Source organism: Strongylocentrotus purpuratus, unplaced genomic scaffold (genome assembly GCF_000002235.5).
Source record: "Strongylocentrotus purpuratus isolate Spur 01 unplaced genomic scaffold, Spur_5.0 spur5_contig_842, whole genome shotgun sequence".
Taxonomy (NCBI): domain Eukaryota; kingdom Metazoa; phylum Echinodermata; class Echinoidea; order Camarodonta; family Strongylocentrotidae; genus Strongylocentrotus; species Strongylocentrotus purpuratus.
In genome coordinates this window covers 540,753-559,955 of record NW_022145549.1, presented here as the reverse complement: position 1 = coordinate 559,955, position 19,203 = coordinate 540,753, and the positions used below count along the sequence as shown (strand labels likewise).

General features: G+C 38.4%; 1 protein-coding gene across 4 annotated transcripts in view; it reads left to right on the top strand.

Moving 5' to 3' along the window:
* Window positions 1–19,203, top strand: part of LOC115918755 (serine-rich adhesin for platelets-like) — a 38,520-nt gene that overhangs the window by 4,253 nt on the left and 15,064 nt on the right. For all 4 annotated transcript variants that reach the window (XM_030989519.1, XM_030989514.1, XM_030989506.1 and 1 more), the window contains exons 3-7: window positions 7,052–7,126; window positions 10,256–10,389; window positions 16,067–16,190; window positions 16,902–17,100; window positions 18,611–18,796. In XM_030989519.1, the coding sequence (XP_030845379.1) occupies window positions 7,052–7,126; window positions 10,256–10,389; window positions 16,067–16,190; window positions 16,902–17,100; window positions 18,611–18,796 (718 nt within the window). The remainder of the gene's footprint in view (window positions 1–7,051; window positions 7,127–10,255; window positions 10,390–16,066; window positions 16,191–16,901; window positions 17,101–18,610; window positions 18,797–19,203) is intronic.

The following is a 19,203-nucleotide window of genomic DNA, read 5'->3' as shown; positions in this document are numbered from 1 at the left end:
TGTTAAATGGCATTAACAACATTTCCACTGCAATTATATTCTTAACCCAAGTCAAATGGATTCCTAGTTTATTGTCTAGCTTTGTTTAACTTTAAAGAAGAGCAGTTCCATTTTGTGTGATACAATTTGATATTAGTTCTGTACATACAAATTGTTTGGGTCAGATTTTTAGCACAATTTTTGTAATTCACGTTGTTTATAAATAAAAACAAGGTAAAATTGCTAGGTCATAGATGACTTTTGTTACCCCATTTTCTAGATCTACATGTATGTAAAAAATCAAAAGATAGTTACACATATTTATTTTATTTCAAAACAATATCAAATGCGAGCTGAAAAAAGGAAGAAGAAGGAGATGAAACTAGAAATGCAATCGTGTCGCAACGATGTGCGTGCAATGACGCCATGTTTCTACGTGTCAAAGGAAAGAGCTTCTCTCGGACTATCCAGAGCAATTTGTACGAAGTCTGTAGCTTCTGTAATATTGGAGATAGGTAGGGCGAAAGAAAGGCCTCAACAGTGACCTTGATGGGATGGTAGTGACTATGCCTACGAAGTTTGAAAGAAATTGGGATAGGGGAAAGAACCTAGAAAGGGCTTGCAAGCACTGCGTGCAAAAACCAATGGGATTTGGTGCATGTTCGTCATTGCAGTCAAGATCGTTCTGGGGGCCAAAAGCGTGAACCCGATATGCCCCATAGACAATTCGTGTAATGTATGGGCGGAAAACGTACAGGATCTGTATTATGACCGGAGTTAAATTGTTTTTTCTCTCTCTCTTTATGTCTCTTTATGGGCCGTATTTGGTATCATTAGAAAGAGGATTTCATGGTAGTTATTGTAAACAACTCTCTTTTTTTCTATGATAATCCTATCGAAACACGTGATATAAAATATATTTATAGGACAAAATGGCGTCTTAAATGGCCCCCTTGACCAATTTCAAAAATCCGGCCAAGAGGTGCCCTGCGTATTGCAAATCGGCATGTCACTGCAAATTTTCAAGGAAAAAAAAGGACGTTTAAGGGGCGAAAAGCAGTCTGAAAAAATGACGTCATAGCCGATACATGTTAGATTCGGGCGGAAACTCGGCGGAATTCGTGTAGTGACCTTTGTTCAAATGCGATTTACTCACAATTTTCAGTGTGAACATATACTATACTTGGTATCATTCGAAAGGGCACTTCATTGCGGTCAGTTTGACACCATTATTATCTGCGCGCAATGTATTGCACGCATTAAACGCGCTATTACGTAATGCATAGTAAATTCATCATTTTTGGCGATTACTTTGCGCTGACATATTCGAATTTTACCAAACTTGGCGGACAGTTGTCACGTATATGGATACATATGTCTGCCAAGTTTCATTGATGTAGATATAAAGATCGCTAATTTAGAGCAATTTGAAGTTATTTCTCAATTTTCTTGAAAATGGCGAATCTGGAGGGCATTTTTCGCAAAGTCGGTCAGTGTTAGGGTATATAATTTTGTATATGGCTGGAAAGGGCATATCTTCTAGTATCTAAATCCAAAAAAGGGTACGGGTTTGCCAAGCCATTATGGAGATACGGCCACAGAGAGAAAGCCAATTCCCAGAACTTTAGAGGGCGCTATTTATGTTGTGCAAAGCCATTGGAGCGTGAAATTTGGCATGGCTATGTGCAATTATGAGATAAAGATACTGTAAGATTTAAATACAAAACGGAATTTATATGAGAAAGTTATGGCAGTTTTAGATTATTTAGGGGTCCATTTTTCAAGAACTTGAGAGATTTTTGACGGAGTCGGTTTTAGATTTGAATTTCGAGTATGAAGATGGCATTTTGAAGGTCAAGTCATATGTCGCAGATGAAAGAACATCTCTCAGACTATCTAGAGGAATTTGTTAGAAGTTTGTAGGATCTAGGATAGTGGAGATAGGAAGGAAGATATAAAGGCCTTAAAATGGACCAGAAACGGACAAAATGGCGCTTGGACGGTCATGCATGAGTGATTTCCAAAATCGAAGAATGTAGTGACCTTGATGAGATGTTAGAGACCATGCCTATGAAATTTGAAAGGAAAAGGACATGAGAAAAGCACCTAACTAGGAGTCACAAACACTACGTGCTAAACGAATGCGATTTCCTGACGATAAGGATAAGGATAAGGAAAAGGAAAAGGAAAAGGAGAATATTAATGGGGCAGAATGTGAACGAAAACAAGGCAATGACGAAGGTCGTCATTGCAATAAATGGGTCTTAATTTTTGCCTCACCTGAATCAAGTCCAAGTTGTTTTAAAGTACCGGTAAAGCTAATTTTTCTAGAACATCAAAACTCAGTTTTGGGTACACGTATAATGTTTGTGCTATTCTGTTGAGATATCATTTTGCAATTTGCAAATCTTGAAGAACATCCATGTAATTTGGTATATGACTGAGTCATTCAAAGATATCTCGAATGCCCTTTACAAAAGTGCAATATTATGACTCATCGACCATTGCCAGAGATGCTCATTCTCTACTTTCATTTCCCTCAGCTTCTTATTTATTTTTTTCCCCTTTCCTTTCAGTTTCAAAAGAAGAGAAATAAAACTCAGATATATTTGAATGAAATAGGGATGGAAACCTAAACTTAATATGCCTACTGTGATGGGAAAAAATTGGGGGGTTACTTTTCAAGCTTGCTTGCATGAAAATAACACTCTTTAATTTGTTTTGCATTGAACTCTATGCAAATTTTTTGGGGGCTCTTGTATGACTTTTGGGGGCTCTTTTGGCATTTGGGGGGCTTTTTTTTCTCACTATTTTGTAAAAACTAACAAAATGAGTCAGAAATGGAAATGAAAATTCTCAGTGTTTGCCAGGCAACTGGACCTGGTAATCTGGCGCTATGCACGTCTATAAATTTTAGAATTATTTGGCATACTTTTACATTTTGGTATCCATAATCTTCGGACTAGTACTTACTATCAATGAAAAGTGAAAACACAGTTACATCTTTAAGTGTAGGTGTACATGCAGGGAACAATTCTCTATTGCCACTTTTTTTTTGCCAGGTTGCTCTGTGAGAAGTTGAGACGAAAAGAGTTCTGGGGGGGCGTTTCACAAAACTTGTCATCAGTGACAAATGACAGTTTTTGTTATAAGCTACTGAATTCCTTGCTTCTGATTGGTTATCAACAGATTTGTCACTGATTTTTGTCATTTGTCATTGGAAAAATGCTTTGTGAAATGCTTCCCTGGTCAAAACAAAGAGTTACAGCTTCATATCTTACTTTGCAACTAACAAAGAAGAATGAAAACCAAATGTCTGGAAACCAGACTACAATTCATACCATATGTACTGGAAGTGGAAGGAAAAGTCAGGTGACAGTGTCAGGTGATCTAGATTGTAGAGAGCACTCAACAAGCAGAGACTTGCTAGCTAGAGCTCTCATTACCGAGATCATCAGCTTATTAAAATGCTGGGCATGTGTGCATCTAGTCTTTAATTTTGTACATGTACGATGGTGAAACAAAGCTTGTTTTTATTATATGGACAGCTGTTGGCCTACATGTACATGTGCAGTCATTTGTATTGTCTTGTTTTGTTATCAATTTTAAAGATACACTGTACATGTAGAATAGACTTAGAGGCTGTTCACACCGGCAGAGATAGCGCGCGCTAGACCGCGCTATCTCTGCAGTTTGGGAGGTACAATGTCGTTTCGGTCCGCCCAACAGCGAGCCATGGCGAGCCAAAACGGCGTGCCTCTGGAGCACCTCTTGGGGGTGGTCCACAAGAGATAGCGCGGTCTAGCGCGCGCTAGAAAAAAGGGGGTGCTATGAAAGACCGCGCTATCTCATTGCGGTGTGAACAGCCTCTTTGTTTGGCTGATGTTGAGGTCATGAACTATGGTAAGGCCTTTTAAAATAATTTCTAGATTCCTTTTCCCCATCCACTTATTTAATAAATTTAGTTCTGACAGAATACATGTAGTATTAATGTCCATCTCAATAGGGAACTTTGTTATGGTGCAATTGCTTTTAAAACACTGAAAAACTATACATGTACAGGTGTAAATGTATGTCAGAAATTTAGGTAAAATATGAGATAGCACGGAATCCAGGTTTCTTGTCATTCTTAACCCCACCCCACCCCCACAAAAAAGAAAACTAGGAATCATATCCTATCATGTACTTTCATCATGTGAAAAAGGACATTCAAAATTCATATCTATTATATCTATTTATCATATCCGTCATATCTATTTATCAGACAATTAATTCTCTAATGCTGAATTCAACAAGAGTGGATATTTTAGAGGCATTCTGTAGGCCTACATGTACATTTGAAAGCATCCCAAGTTCCAAGTTATACATGAACATACATGTACTGTACACATGTACATGTACCTGGAATAAGTAATTAAAACTTCATATGCTATTTTTCTTCTTCAAAACAGCTGTCCCTGAATACTTGCCTAGAAAATGGAAATGCATGAAAATGTGTTTGTATTGTGCCGTATATGTTTGATAACAAGGCACATGAACACACACTTAACTTGATAACGATGATATATATTGATATGTAAATATCTCCTTGTCAATATGGAGAGGCCCTATCAACAAGCTCACAAATTCTCAGCAAGTAAAAACTTGTCTAATTTAAAACTGAACAAGCCTACTTTTTGCGTTTATGATGAAATGTAGTGTTACGAAACTAGTGTAATGATCCAGACCCCTTGTTATCAAAAGTGACCACAGGCCTGGACTTGTCAGAGTTATGAAACTGATTCTTGAATGACGTTTTATCCATATTGACCACATTTTTGTGGTCACCATTTTCTAGGTAAAACCACATGATTTGTTCTAAGCTGTCAATTTGAAGCTACTCGTTGATATTCAATAGGTATTGTTGGCTTCACATGACAACAATAGATGTGTGGTGTCAACAAGTTTGGCATCTTGTGTTTACTTACAGAGGCCCGTGCAAGATCAGGCAAGTCTTAATTTCTTGCCCAATTGCCTGTCGGGTGACTTTTATTATTTGTATTGTCCATTATTGTTCAGTTCTTTGTATTTGACTTTATATCCCAGTAAACTGTAATATTATGAAATGGTATGAGCAAGATAAATGCTTAGTGCTACGTGTCTGATCAGTTTAGGTCCCATTTGATCAATATCAATGAAGTTTTCTAAAGTGGTAAAAAATGTTCAGCTAAAATACAGTACATATATATTAGCCCCTCATCCCAATTTCTCATTCTATTTTCCTGAAAATACTCAATAGTGAAGTACCAGTACATGTAAGGTGACATGTTACCATGGTAACCACCCTTCCCCATCCCATCCACCATCCTCTACATGCTCCCCTCCTCAGTATTCCAAGTAGTCCCTCAAATTAAATTTTGATGAAATTTGAATAAGTGCCCGCATATGGAGAGAGAGAGAGAGAGAGAGAGAGAGAGAGAGACTTTTAGGGTTGGTTGAAAAGTCAAAGGCAACAAAATAGCCTTCATATACACTGTACAGTATACATGTATGTAAATGTACATGCATACATGCAGGTCTACAAGTCTTCTGTAATATTTTAGCTCAGTTTCTGACAGTAGAAATGTACATGTAGTAGAATATGATTACATTATCATGTTTAAACATGGACATTCTTTCACAAACTTTTGATAAAAGAGGGTTTTGTCCTAATCTGTCTTCAAGGTTCGCCAGTCCTGCATGTCTGTGCAAGCATGGACCTACTAGGTACATGTACCTTATGTGGTGCAAGCCACTGATTACAATGCAATCATTCATGCTATTTCATGTTTTTCAGCATTCTCTGACAATGTATTATACTAGTCTCTGAATACAGACTGTTTGAGGTCTAGCATGAATTGGAGAGTGGTTGAATTGTACCGGTACTCTAAATTTTCAATAAAGTAGAGATAGGACTGATTACTTTCAAAAATAAAAAAAATAAAAAATATTTGGACACTGACGGAATAATCACACCATCACACCAAAGTACTTTTGAAAATAGCAAAATGACATCAAATTGAAAAGTGATACATGTACATGTACATGTAGGCCTATTTAAAAAAAAAAATTCTGTCAGAAAACTGGTGGATATCACCATTAAAAAAAACAAACTTGTTTTTAGTACTGTACCTTACGTACACCGTAACAGTAAAAGTTTTTAATTATTTTGGTAAAGCTTCTTTGTGCCTTTAGGACCATTCCGAGGAATGAATTGTTATGTTGTAGTTTGTGACCTTTATTTGTACTGTGTGTTGCAGTTTAATTTTGTCTGCTTTTTCTCTGGTTGAAACAATGCAGAGAGACATGGATAGGGATTAAATGTAACATAATTCATACACACTGTACATGTATGCTCCCAGTCTAGCCAAGTCAGTTAAGAGTTAGTCTGCATTCACAGACTCTATTTTAACACTGAGGCATTTGAACCTGCATTAACTTTATTAGTCTTTAGCTGTGTCATGAAGCCGCTACAGTACATCAGCTATGGGGGCAACCATTCTAGTCTAATACTGTCCAGACCCTCTATTATGTGTAATGACAAAACAAGTTTGTGCCTGCTATACTAGATAAGAGTTGCTTCATGGCATAGATATTAATTTGTTTCCTCAACCACTGGACATGTTTCTGCTTGCCTGGCGCATGGTTCAATTATTGTTCGTCTGCTGTGACGACTTTTTTTGAAGTCTGTGCAGTATGAACAATAGGTTGTCCCGCCCCTCTCATGTGAGCGGGCATTCATCTGCATTGTGTACGTAGTGGTTTTGTAATTTGTATAAATAGAGTACCATGAAAAATATTGCATACACATGTAAACACTCCCCCTTTTTTTAGAAAGAGAGAGAGAGAGAGAGAGAGAGAGTGTGAGAAAAGAGAATGGGAGAGAGAGAGAGAGAGAGAGTAAAAAGTAATTACAATTAATGTATTTGAGGAAGTATTTTTAAATTATGTTGTGGCTAGATTATTGATGATATTAAAACATGTTTTATGGGCCTAATTATGTTCCTGTAGTGAGATTATGGGTAAAGATGTATTATGCATTGATTTCATACAGGTTACCCCCAGGCCACAGTTCCTCAAGTTACTACGATCAGTTGGAGCTAACGGCAACACATTCACAGCCAAAGAAGTAAGTTTGAATTTGAGTTTGAGCTCACCCTCTCCTGCCCCCTCCCTGCCCCTCTTCCTGTTCTCTATCCACCTTCCTTCTACTCCTTTCCCTCTCCCTCTCCTTCTTCCCCCTCCCCTCATCTATTTGCCTCCTCCCCTTTACTCTTCCTTCCTTCCTTACTGTAAGTACCCCTTTCCCTCTCCCATTCTCTATCCATCTTCCCTCTATTCCTTTCCCTCTCCTTCTTCTCTTTCCTCTTACCTAATTCCCTCTTCCCCTTCCTCTCCTACCGACCCCTCCCTTTCCCCAGGCCAACTCTTACATCTCCTTCCCTCTTATCCTTCCTCCCCTTTCTTCTCCCATTCCCCCTCACCTCCCCTTCCCCTCACCCCCTCCCCTCCCCTCCCCTCCCCCTTTCCCCTCTCCCCCTCTCCCCCTCTCCGCTCTCCTTCCGCTCTCCTTCCGCTCTCCTTCCCCTCCACTTCCTCTCCCCTTCCTCTCCCTCTCCCCTCTCCCCTATCCCTCTCTTTCCTCTCCCCTTCCTCTCCCCTTCCTCTCCCTCTCCCCTCTCCCCCTATCCCTCTCCTTCCCCTCCCCTCCCCTCCCCTCTCCCCTCTCCCCTATCACTCTCCTTCCCCTCTCCTTCCCCTCCCCTTCCTATCACCCATTTCTGTTCCCCTTCCCCAGCCCCTCTCCCCTTGTAGAATGGCATGAAGGAGGAGGGGTAAAAGATTTATGTGGATGGTACTTGAAAGCGAAGGAGTATATAAGATGGATGCAAATTGTCTAGAGGATATTGATTTGAGACAGAAAAGAAAATCTGCTTCGTACTATAAAATATTGAGTTACAACATTGAATAGAAACTACAAGTAGGATCAAATATGAATAATTAGAAAAACATACATCGTGCAATCGTGCATGTTGACAAAAGAACCTTGTCAAACAAGATTATGAAGATGTACAGTACCCTGGATTCAAAGAGCGCATCATATATCTCATTGCATTTACAATTTATCCTTGCCTGAAAACTTATCTTTGTACCAGTCCATCATGTAAGGGTATGGTCCTACATGTACATGTATCTTCTCATGTCATGTACATAATGAACAGCTAGCCATTTGAATGTTGGGGGGGGGGGGGGGTGTCTGTTGTTGAAATTTGTCCTCAGAAGTATAACAATGTCATCAAATTTGTCAAAATTTGACAACCATGAAAGAAAATAGGATTTACAGACAGTCTATGAAAAAAAGTCAAATTTAGGGATAGTATATTAAATATTTTTCATTGGGGGGGGGGGGGGGGAATGGTGTCTGTTGTTGAAATTTGTCCAAGAAAGTATTTGATCATCAGATTTTTAAAATTTAATGATCAGGAAAGAACATGAGATTTGCAGACAGTCTATGAAAAAAAGTCAAATTTAGGGATAGTACATGTATATGAAATATTTTTCATGGGGGGGGGGGGGGGGGGGAGGGAATGTCTATTGTTGAAATTTGTCCTCTGAAGTATAACAAGATCATCAGATTTTTAAAATTTGACAACCAGGAAAAAAAATGGGATTTGCAGACAGGCCCTGAAAAATATCACATTGTCAAACTTACGATTGGTATATTAAATATTTTTCATTGGGGGGGGGGGGGGGGTGATGTTATACCCCTAACACCCCATCTAGCGACACCCCTGACGAGGAATCCACCTGTCGACGAGGTCTTGTAAAACACTTATCTCTATGTACATTGCTAATGATGAATATCGTTAAGAAATACATCCTGGTTCCGACATCCGGGTTTGGAGTATTGATTGCTATTATGTCGAGGGTTCGTTGATTAATTATTTCCACCGTATATTTATAGCTGAACAGGTTCATATACACTGCGTTGGGTTTTCCTTGTCATGTAAATATATTGTGATCTCATTTTGTAACATAGAATTATGATAACAACCTCATTCCCATTTGTATAGGGTATACAGGTATGAATTTAATAGCTCATAGCTATAAATAAAGGATGTTAGTTTACACCCTCTCAAATGATATTAAAAAAAAACATAATATTGCTGACAGAATACCAATTACAATATCTAAATTTAAATGAAATTCGAAGTGGTAAATGATGAAATGTTTTTGGTAAATGATAAAGAGGTTACGAGAGTAAGTCATCGCTATATTCTGTTGCTCTCTACTGCAAAAGACTTTATCTCTTGCTTACGTGGAACTTTCACAAATTCAGTAACAATCCAAGGAAAATATGCTGAGAAATTTTCTGGTTTTATTAGGCCCATTTTACACAGCTCCCAAAACATTTTGAAAAACATCACTTTTTACTGCCCTTGAAACGGCTGGAAGCCCATAAGAAAACATTGATTTTTGGTGAGTTGTGCGCATGCGCAACTTGTCGCTGCCCTGCATGAGTTAGCAGCAGACCTGCCAACCAGTACGATTTAGTCGTATTTAGTACGATTTTTAGAAGCAAATACGACAGTACGATTTTCCTTAATAAAATATGATTTTCAACAAAAAAAAAAAAAAAAAAAAAAAAAAAAAAAAAAAAAAAAAATTAATTTAATTTTGTTATTTTTTTAATTAATATTTTGTGTGTGCGTCCGCCATTTTCAATGGCAAAATGTCCATTCTGTCCTGTACAGTATCCTACAAGCATCCCACATCAGCAATTTGGGGATGTTTATTGGTTCATCGAACACACCAGTCGTGACGAAATAATGCATATTCAACCAATGATCAATAAAAAAAATTCTTCCTGTAGGTAGAAACTTTAAAAGGCATTGATCCGCGTAACAATCCGTGTTTATTTTCAAGAATACAACTTTTGTCCGTAAAATACAACTTTTGACACTAAAGAATACAGTTTTTGAACTCCAGAGGTTGGCAGGTCTGTAGCAGGGAAGCAAGGAGTCGCGTGATCAAAAACCAGAAAAATTTCAGCGTGATCATTTGCAAGTTGCAAAACCTGGTGTAGTTGTCAATGCTTGTCTCCCCTTGCGTCCTCCAATCTTATCCCCAGGTTCTATTTTACCTGCCAACTCTTTGTATGAGTTATAAATGTATCTATTGTCTTTTTACCAGAACTATTTGGAAGCTTCCAAGCTTGAAATTGCTGACTCCTTTTATTTCCTTGTCATTGGTCCAGGTACTCTCTTATCTGATCAAATACATCAGCTCAAGGCAGCTATATGATCCCAACGATCCCAAGAATGTATTCTGCCACTCAGACCCCTTAGGTCAAGTCTTCAATGTCCATTCATTCACAATCAAAGATGCCAAGTAAGTGGATAGTATGCAGGAAGGGTGTTTCACAGAGCCTTTTTTCAATGACAAATGACAAAAATCAGTGACAAATCTGCTGATAACCATTCAGAAGCATGGATTTCACTAGCTTATAACAAAAACTGTCATTTGTCACTGATGACAAGTTTTGTGAAAAACCCTCCAGGTCATGATTAAAGGTAAAGTAGTGTTTGGGTCACAGGTCAAAGGTTAAATATTAAAAGACGTGAAATAGATCTTCCTTTCTATGAAAGTATGTGTAGGTCGAGAGTGAAGTTTTCATATTTATTTCTGGTGGACTTATTTGCTAAAGATATATTTATCTAAATGTTTTATGTATCAAAATATCACTACAATGTTTATTCTGATATTATTAAAAGAAAAGAAAGAATAAGAAGGAGAAGAAGAAGAAGAAGAAGAAAAAGAAAAGAAAACAAATCCTTTGTGAAGTGTGGGTGGGAATGATGTGGGGATATATTTTAATTCAAAATATATTTTTTCTCTCACACATTGCATCGAATTATCCATTTAAATTGCTGGTACATGTGTCATGTAAGTGCTTTTAGCCATACCCCAGACATTCTGAAAGTATTGAAGAAAAATAATAATAACTAGAAATTTAATTCGTCATGGGGACGAATTAGGTGGTCTGTCTTCAATTCTTATGATCATGCTCATCTTCAATTCAATTACCCCATGAAATAATGTTGATGTAAAATGATGTATTAAGATATAAATTGATGAATGAAGTACTGATGAACTGATGAACTGATAAATTGAACTGATGTAAAATGAACTGAATTGATGAGCTAAACGAATGAACTGATGAACTGAACTAAACTGATGATCGAAATATTGAGAAATTATCATGATGATGCATAATTAAGTAATATTGACTGCCTTCTGGGCAATACGACGTATATCGCCCGAACCGAAGGTGAAGATGATATATGGCAAGTCGTATTGCCCTGAATTAGGCAGTAAATCATGGGTGTCGATCCCGGGGGGGATGGGGGGGATATATCCCCCCCAATATTTCAGGTGGGGGGGATGGCCTGTACAATCATCCCCCCCAATAATTCGCCATCAATAAAAAAAAAAAATGAAGAGAAAAATTAAGGATGAGAGCCCGATGAGAGTAGTTAATGGTTATTACTCGCAAGATGACCACCGATATACACATTTTACATAATAATGGCGTCATTTCCATAATACATACATATATACGAAGTAAATAATACAACCGTATGTGAGACAATAATAAATAGAATTCTCGCTCATACGGCTTCATCAGGAATTGATGAATTTATTCAATTTGTTCAATCAACAGCATCATAGAAATGCAGTGCGCCAAATGCAAAGACGCAACGTCAAAAAGCAACGAGCTAAATGTTAAGCGCGAAGCGCAAAAATTGCAATCTGCAATGCACATCAGACAATCCTGGACAGTGTAAACATAGATGAACTCTGTGACGATTTCGTGATGAGATCGGAGACAAGGAGAAAGATTTTCGGACATTAGTATGACTTATAAAATAGTTCTCTAGTTGTTATGTTGTTTTCGTTCACCCTTTTTAAAATTCACGTCATTGTATCTTTATTTTTGTTTTTTTCACTCATTTTATTTCCTGATATTTCCTAAAAGATTTTTCATTTTTAAAGAAAAATTATTATGTCACAAATTATTTGTAACACAAATTATTTTCAGTGGGGAAACTGAATTCAGACAAGGATTCATATAGAGAACAGTACAACGAATTGCTTCTTTCTCTAATAATTCAGTGAAAAGGGCAAAGCAGTTAGGGGGCAACTGAATTCAGACGTGGATTAAGCGTAATAATCAAATGAAACGTCAAAGTACACGATACAACGAAGCGTCTTCTTTTACGAATAATTTAATGAAACGTGAAAGCTTCCGCGCTAAGCGCGGAATGGGCGAAAATGAATACAGACAAGGATTAAGAGTAATGATAAATTGAAACGTTAAAGCTTCCGCGCTTCGTGCGGTAGGGGGGAAACTGAGTTCATGAAGGACACGATACAACAAATCGTCTTCTTTCACTAATGTGAAAGCTTCCGCGCTTCGCGCAGGAATTGGCGAAAATGAATTCAGACAAGGATTAAGAGTCGAGAATGGTACATAGGATCGTCTTCTTTCTTTAATCATCTAATGAAACATCAGAGCTTCCGCGCTACGCGCGGGGAAGGGGGAATTTGATTCAAACATTAAGGATTAAGAGTCGAGAATGGTCCATCGAATCGTCTTCTTTCTTTAATAATCTGATGAAACATCAGAGCTTCCGCGCTACGCGCGGAGGAAGGGGAACTTGATTCAAACAAGTATTAAGAGTCGAGAACCGGTCCAAATTGCAACGAACCGTCTTCTTTCTCTTATAATTTAGTAAAACGTCAAAGGTTCCGCGCTTTGCGCGGTAGGGGAGAAACTGAATTCATGAAGGACACGATGCATCGAATCGTCTTCTTTCTTTAATAATCTGATGTAACGTCAGAGCTTCCGCGCTACGCGCGGGGAAGGGGGAATTTGATTCAAACATTAAGGATTAAGAGTCGAGAATGGTACATCGAATCGTCTTCTGTCTTTAATAATCTAATGAAACGTCAGAGCTTCCACGCTACACGCGGAGGAAGGGGAACTTGATTCAAACAAGGATTAAGAGTCGAGAACGGTCCAACGAATCGTCTTCTTTCTCTAATAATTTAGTGAAACGTCAAAGCTTCCGCGCTTCGCGGGGGGAACTCCCCCTCCCTACACGCAACCCCGTAGGGACCGCGCTTCGCGTGCTCACTACCGCCCCCTAAAATGAAATCCTGGCTACGCGCTTGGGAGGGGTGCAACTTGCCACACGCTTCTACCTCTTGATTGCTTTGATCCATTGCCGAAAATATTTTGGCACCTATCATCCCCCCCAACCACGGATACAAATCGACACCCTTGCAGTAAATATTACTAATATTAACCACATCAGACATCTAGAGCAAACAAGAAACTCTTACTATCCTCTACTATCTTATGAATTATAAATTATAAATTACTATCTTATAAATTATGTAGCCTACACTGCCCAGGATATCCTAGCATTAGAAGTTGCAAAAACATCGTCAAACAAGCACTGTGCATCAAGTGCTTGACGAATTTTCGATACACTGCAAACAGTGTGCCAAGGGTCTGATTGTTACGTCACAATGGAGTTCGTGCATGGTGCGCATGTTGTTATACGCGTAATATACATTGTCATTGTCACCAGCAGCTGGTGCGCGATGTTATTTACAACTGGCTCGATTATTTCTCACGAGTTTGACACGCAAAAAATTGTGGGGTCAACTTGCATCCTAAAGAGCTAAAATGTATTTCGTATAGGCATGTTTTTGCCTATATGCTATGTATTACAAGAGCTCGCACGCACAGACATTTACCTTGAACGGGCGCTCATTTCGTTATTAATGGTCATAAAGAGATAAACATGGTATCAAATTGTTCGGAAAAAAATGGGCAATACTATGATAGACAAAAAAATGGCGATTCTAGGTTGCGTTCGACCATTACGAACAAAAATGTGCGCGCAAATTTATGCGCGCGGAAAGGTGTGCGCACGCAAAATTCTCGAAATGCTTGAAATGGCCTAAAACGTACTCTAATTTGATCAAAAAGTGATTATGAGCATTTTTTATTTTTGCGCGCACCGACGCGCGGACGGACGCGTACGCGCGCGTTTATTGACCTTAAGTTGACCGGACGGATATTGACCATAATCGTTATAAATATGAATGAGAAATGATTTACGGTTATAAAGATATGATCATGAGTTGATTCTCAGAGCACTTCACAAAATGGCGCCTGGATGACGTCACGATATGTTGATGAACTTGAAAATGTTCCTGTCACGTCTTAAGATGATGACCTATGACTGTGTTAAATTTGAAAGGAATTGGACGGTTCAATTTTGAGTAATCGTGCACACAAAAAAGTGGTCACAAATTTATTTTAATTGAATTGTGTTTTTGTACAAATTCAATTAAAATACTAGAAATTGAATTCGTCATGGTGACGAATTAGGTGGTCTGTTTTCAATTTTATGATCATTAAAAAATGTCAACAAAAAAAAAAATGAAAAAAAAAAATTGTTGGAGACGCCCGGACTCGAACCAGGGATCTCGAGGTCCGAAGTCAAGTGCGTTACCGATATACCAAAACATTTCCCTTATTAGCGATTACACGTAAACGGAAAGTGGAATTCTCAAATCCCTCTTTGCAAGTGAGATATGAGCATGATCCCGGCATCTGATCGAAAAATAAAGGGCACACTGGTGATAGCTTATTGTCTCAGCTACAACATATTCAAAGCTCAGCGTAAACAAAGATAAAACGACGGAGATATTGCTCCCGAAAGACGAGAATGTAGAATCCAGTTTTGAGAAAAAGTCATGTCCCTTAGAGAATACACGCAAAATGTGAAAAATTGACATGCCTCCTTTAATCGCAAAAATACGTCATGATGCCTTTGTCAAAATGAAATATCGTTCTGACTGCATTTGTAGAAAATATTCTCAGGTAGAACATATCCAAATTTGAAAGAAAATTGATCAACATTTACAGAGATACAATCAATTTTCCAAAAATCTGCTGACGTCATAATATGAAAATTGAAATTTTGAGTTCGGAGGCCATTATGATGACGTCATGAGTTAATTGAGGGTCAAATGTGACATGAAATCATATCTCCAATTCATATTCTATCAAAATATGAAAAAGAAATTGGGTTCACTTTGCATCCTAAAGCGCTACAATGGATTTTGTATAGGCATGTTTTTGCCCCTGTATGCTATGTATTACAAGAGCTCGCACGCACGGACATTATTTTAAACGGACGCTCATTCCGTTATTACTGGGCAGAAAAAGGTGAACAAGGTATCAAAATGCTTGGAAAAATGTGCCAAATATGATGACAGAGAAAATTTGGCGATTTTATGTTGAAAAATACCAGTACGCGCGAAAACGCGCGCGCATGCTCGTGTGCGCGTTTTTTTTAGAAACGCTTAAAATGGCCTGAAACGTATGCAAAAATAATTTGAGACGATTTGGAGCATTTTCTTTTTTTGCGCGCGCGCGCTGACGGGCGGACGTACGCATGCGCGCGCGTTTTTTGACCTGAAATTGACCGGACGGATATTGACCTTAATCATGATAAATATGAATGACAAATGCCTTTCCGTTATGAAGATATGATCATGAGTAAAAAGTACCAAAAAAAACACAAAATGGCGCCTGGATGACGTCATGAAGACTTGATGACCTTGAAAATGTTGCTGTCACGTCTCATGACAATGACCTATGACCGTGTCAAAATTGAAAGAAATTGACTAAACCGATCTTGAGTTATCCTTTACACAAAAAAGTGGGGAGAAATAAATAAAAATAAAGAATAATAATAATAAAGAAAGAAAATTCTGACGAAAACAATAGGTGATCTGTCATTGACAGACCACCTAATAATTTGTGAATTTAACTAAAGATGTTCTGTAGGTCATTCCTGAAAAATCTTGTTATGAGCTTTTCTGTGAAAGCTGTTGAAAACACATACATGTACATTTAGCTTTTGTAGATGTACATGTACATACTAACCCTTTGTTTTACTATCTTGTCTTCTCTTCGTAGGAGGTTACTCTTTGAGAACATGAAGGTCCTTGACAAACCCCCAGAGCTACCCACCATTCCAAGAATGCAATCCATGCCTGCAACCATGAAAGATTGTTACATCACCTTCCGCAATAACCAAGAGGTAAGATAGAAGTTAATCGTCTGAGAATTGATGACTAGTCTTGTTTAGGAAGACTGTTATGTAATCTTTTGTGTTATCCATGAGCTAAGATTGACATTCTGTGATCCAAGAAAGGATACCCTGTCTTGTACATGTATTACAATGTACTTATTTAGTGAAGACAGTTGTATTATCTTTCGCAATAATGAAGAGGTAAGGTGGATGTTATGCTATCTAATAATTGATGCCCAGTCTTCTTTTTGAAGACTTATATATCGCTTTCGCAATAATCAAGAGGTAAGATAGGCATTTATGATCTGAGAAATGGTAACCAGTAGGGTTTCTACTAGTACATTTATCTTTTGCTGCAAACAGAAGGTAGAGAAGGTAGAGACTGTAGCTGCAGTTGTTCTCTGTTTATGTTTAACAATAATTGAGAGGTAAGATGAATAATTTTGAAGCAAAGAAATAATGACCAAGCAAAGCAAAAAAAAAATGGTGTTGAATTAGAGTTGGATCACACATCGCTCCTGACATGTTCTAAGCCTTGGTCACAAATGCCATTACGAACTGCTACGAACGCCGTACGAAGGATTTTCAGACAATGGAAATTTGGGAAGACAATGGAAAAACGGAGATTCGTTCGAAGTTATCGTTCGTACGAACATTTGTGACTGTAGCATCAGCTTATGTATTACAGTCTTTCATTGTTTGTTATCTTTTAATCTACAGCACGACCATGAAATAGCTCCGGCACCTCCCTACCACCCCCTGCCCCACCTCTACACCCAGCCGACACCTAGATCTGCCTTCCAATCAGGGGTCAAGGTCATGTCATCAGGGGTTGACGTCGCAGACGGGATCGGCAAGGGGGTCTTCGACCACCAGGTGATGGAGACGATGCTGGACACAGTATCAGAGGGAAGGGAAGGTATGGCAGTTGATTGCTTTGTGTCTGATTTTGTATACTTTTTGTTGCTAGATTGTGTTTAAGTGACTGGATTTAGCTCATGCTGCAATGATAATTATAAACCTTCAGGTCAGTCAGGAATTCCTTGACTTTTACAAGCCGACCGCCTGTCTGATTATCAATATATTTACGATTGGGAATCAAAATTTCATTTTTTGCTTTCCTAACGGTTTTGATAACACTACAGTCTATTGGGGAAAACGAGTATGGTAAAACCGGTTACTCAAAGATTTTTTTTTTGAGGCACTTCTAGATAGCAGGAAGTGCACTTTACAGTCAAACCAGAAACTTGTGTGAATTCCAAGAGTAGTCTAGATTCATAAAAATGTCATGCCGCTGATTGATTGTATTACAACTCTGTATTCTCTAAGGGTTTAAGGTCTCAGTATTTAATACTTGTTGCTACTAAGACTAAAAGTGAGTGATAATAAGCTTGTTCTTATATAGCGCTTTTCAGGACCGCATGCCCTCTCAAAGCGCTTTACAGATATATAATATTACCCCGGTCATCGGATTCAGGCTTACCTGCATACAACGTATGCACATTCTCCACTCCCTAGGGAGCATTCCAGCCAGGCGTCATTTTTCCAAGTGCACACTTTCTAATCTAAGCACATTTGGTTTTCGCATCCTACCGGGTAGATCAAATGGCAAATGTAGGCCAATGTCTTGCCAAAGGACATTAGTGCCGCGGCGGAACTTGAACCGCGGACCTTGTGATTCACAGTCCGGTGACAAATCCACTCAACCACCACACCCCTACGTACAACAGTTACCAAAGAGCACAGAGACATTGTGAATTTCAATTGTAAATGTTTACTTTGCAAACTGAAATATTGGAACAGTTATATATGTACAATTATTGCACCTACTGGAGAAACAACATGTGATACGATTATAGTTAATTTGACATTGAATAAATATAGGGGAAGGTATTTAGATAAATAGCTTTTGTGATGGAAGTAAATGACTTTAAAGGTAATACAAAGTTTTGGTATGGGGTCATGAATTTGGTTCAAATGAACATGTTAAAAGCATACCGGTATGCGATCCTACAATATTCAGTGATCGTTGTCGCGGTTGAAATCAAGTCTAAAGTTATGAAATTGTAAATAATAAACTCTTTTATGTTGTATGGCTCTCTCTGAAGGTCAAGATATTAATTAAGCTACAAAAAAAATGTTTCTTGACTAAAATCGACCGATTAGCTACTCCTGTTTGGAAATTACATTGTATACATCACAACTACATGATATTCTGAGATTTTCATGGTCGCAGTTACCATTGTACGGCATAGGCCCTATTTGAAATTTATCAACAGGGGCATCCAAATATATCAACATTGTAAAGAATCTCTATCCACCCAATTTTCAAAATTTCCCAAAACTTTGTATTACGGTACCTGTAATGCATTTTTTCAGAATTTGCTTTTTCATTTCTTTTTTAAAATTCACCCTATTGTATTTTTCAGGAGGAACTGATGAACCAGACGGTGGGATCTCTGTGACTCCGCCCCCTAAACCACACCCCTCTTCCAGTGAAAACTGCCACGGAGGGTCCCTCTCTGAGAGTAGTCAGAGCCTTGGGCTTCTGGGGAATACCCAATTCCCTAGGAGGAAAAAGCATCCGAAGAGAAGACATCAGAAACAAGTTATGGGTAGGTCTTATTTTTCGATGGTCTGGACCATCTGGGGCCTGTTTCACAAAGCCTTTTTTCAATGACAAATGACAAAAACCAGTGACAAAACTGCTGATAATCAACCAGATGCAAGGATTTCAGTAGCTTAAAACAACAATTTTCATTTGTCACTGATGACAAGTTTTGTGAAACGCTCCCCTGGTGTCAGTTTTTTTTTTTTGGGGGGGGGGGGGAGGGGGGCAAGAGAAAGTGTTCATATTCTGGGGAATACACACTTCTCAAGTGATAGGTAGATCCTATTCAGTGTTGCCTAGCATTTAGTTTGATTTTGTTTTGCTTGTTTTTGTTGTTTCTGGGTGTGGTGGGGAAGGGGGGGGGGGGGTGGTTCTGTCATAGAGGTGAAGGGATAGTCATAGGGGTAGGAT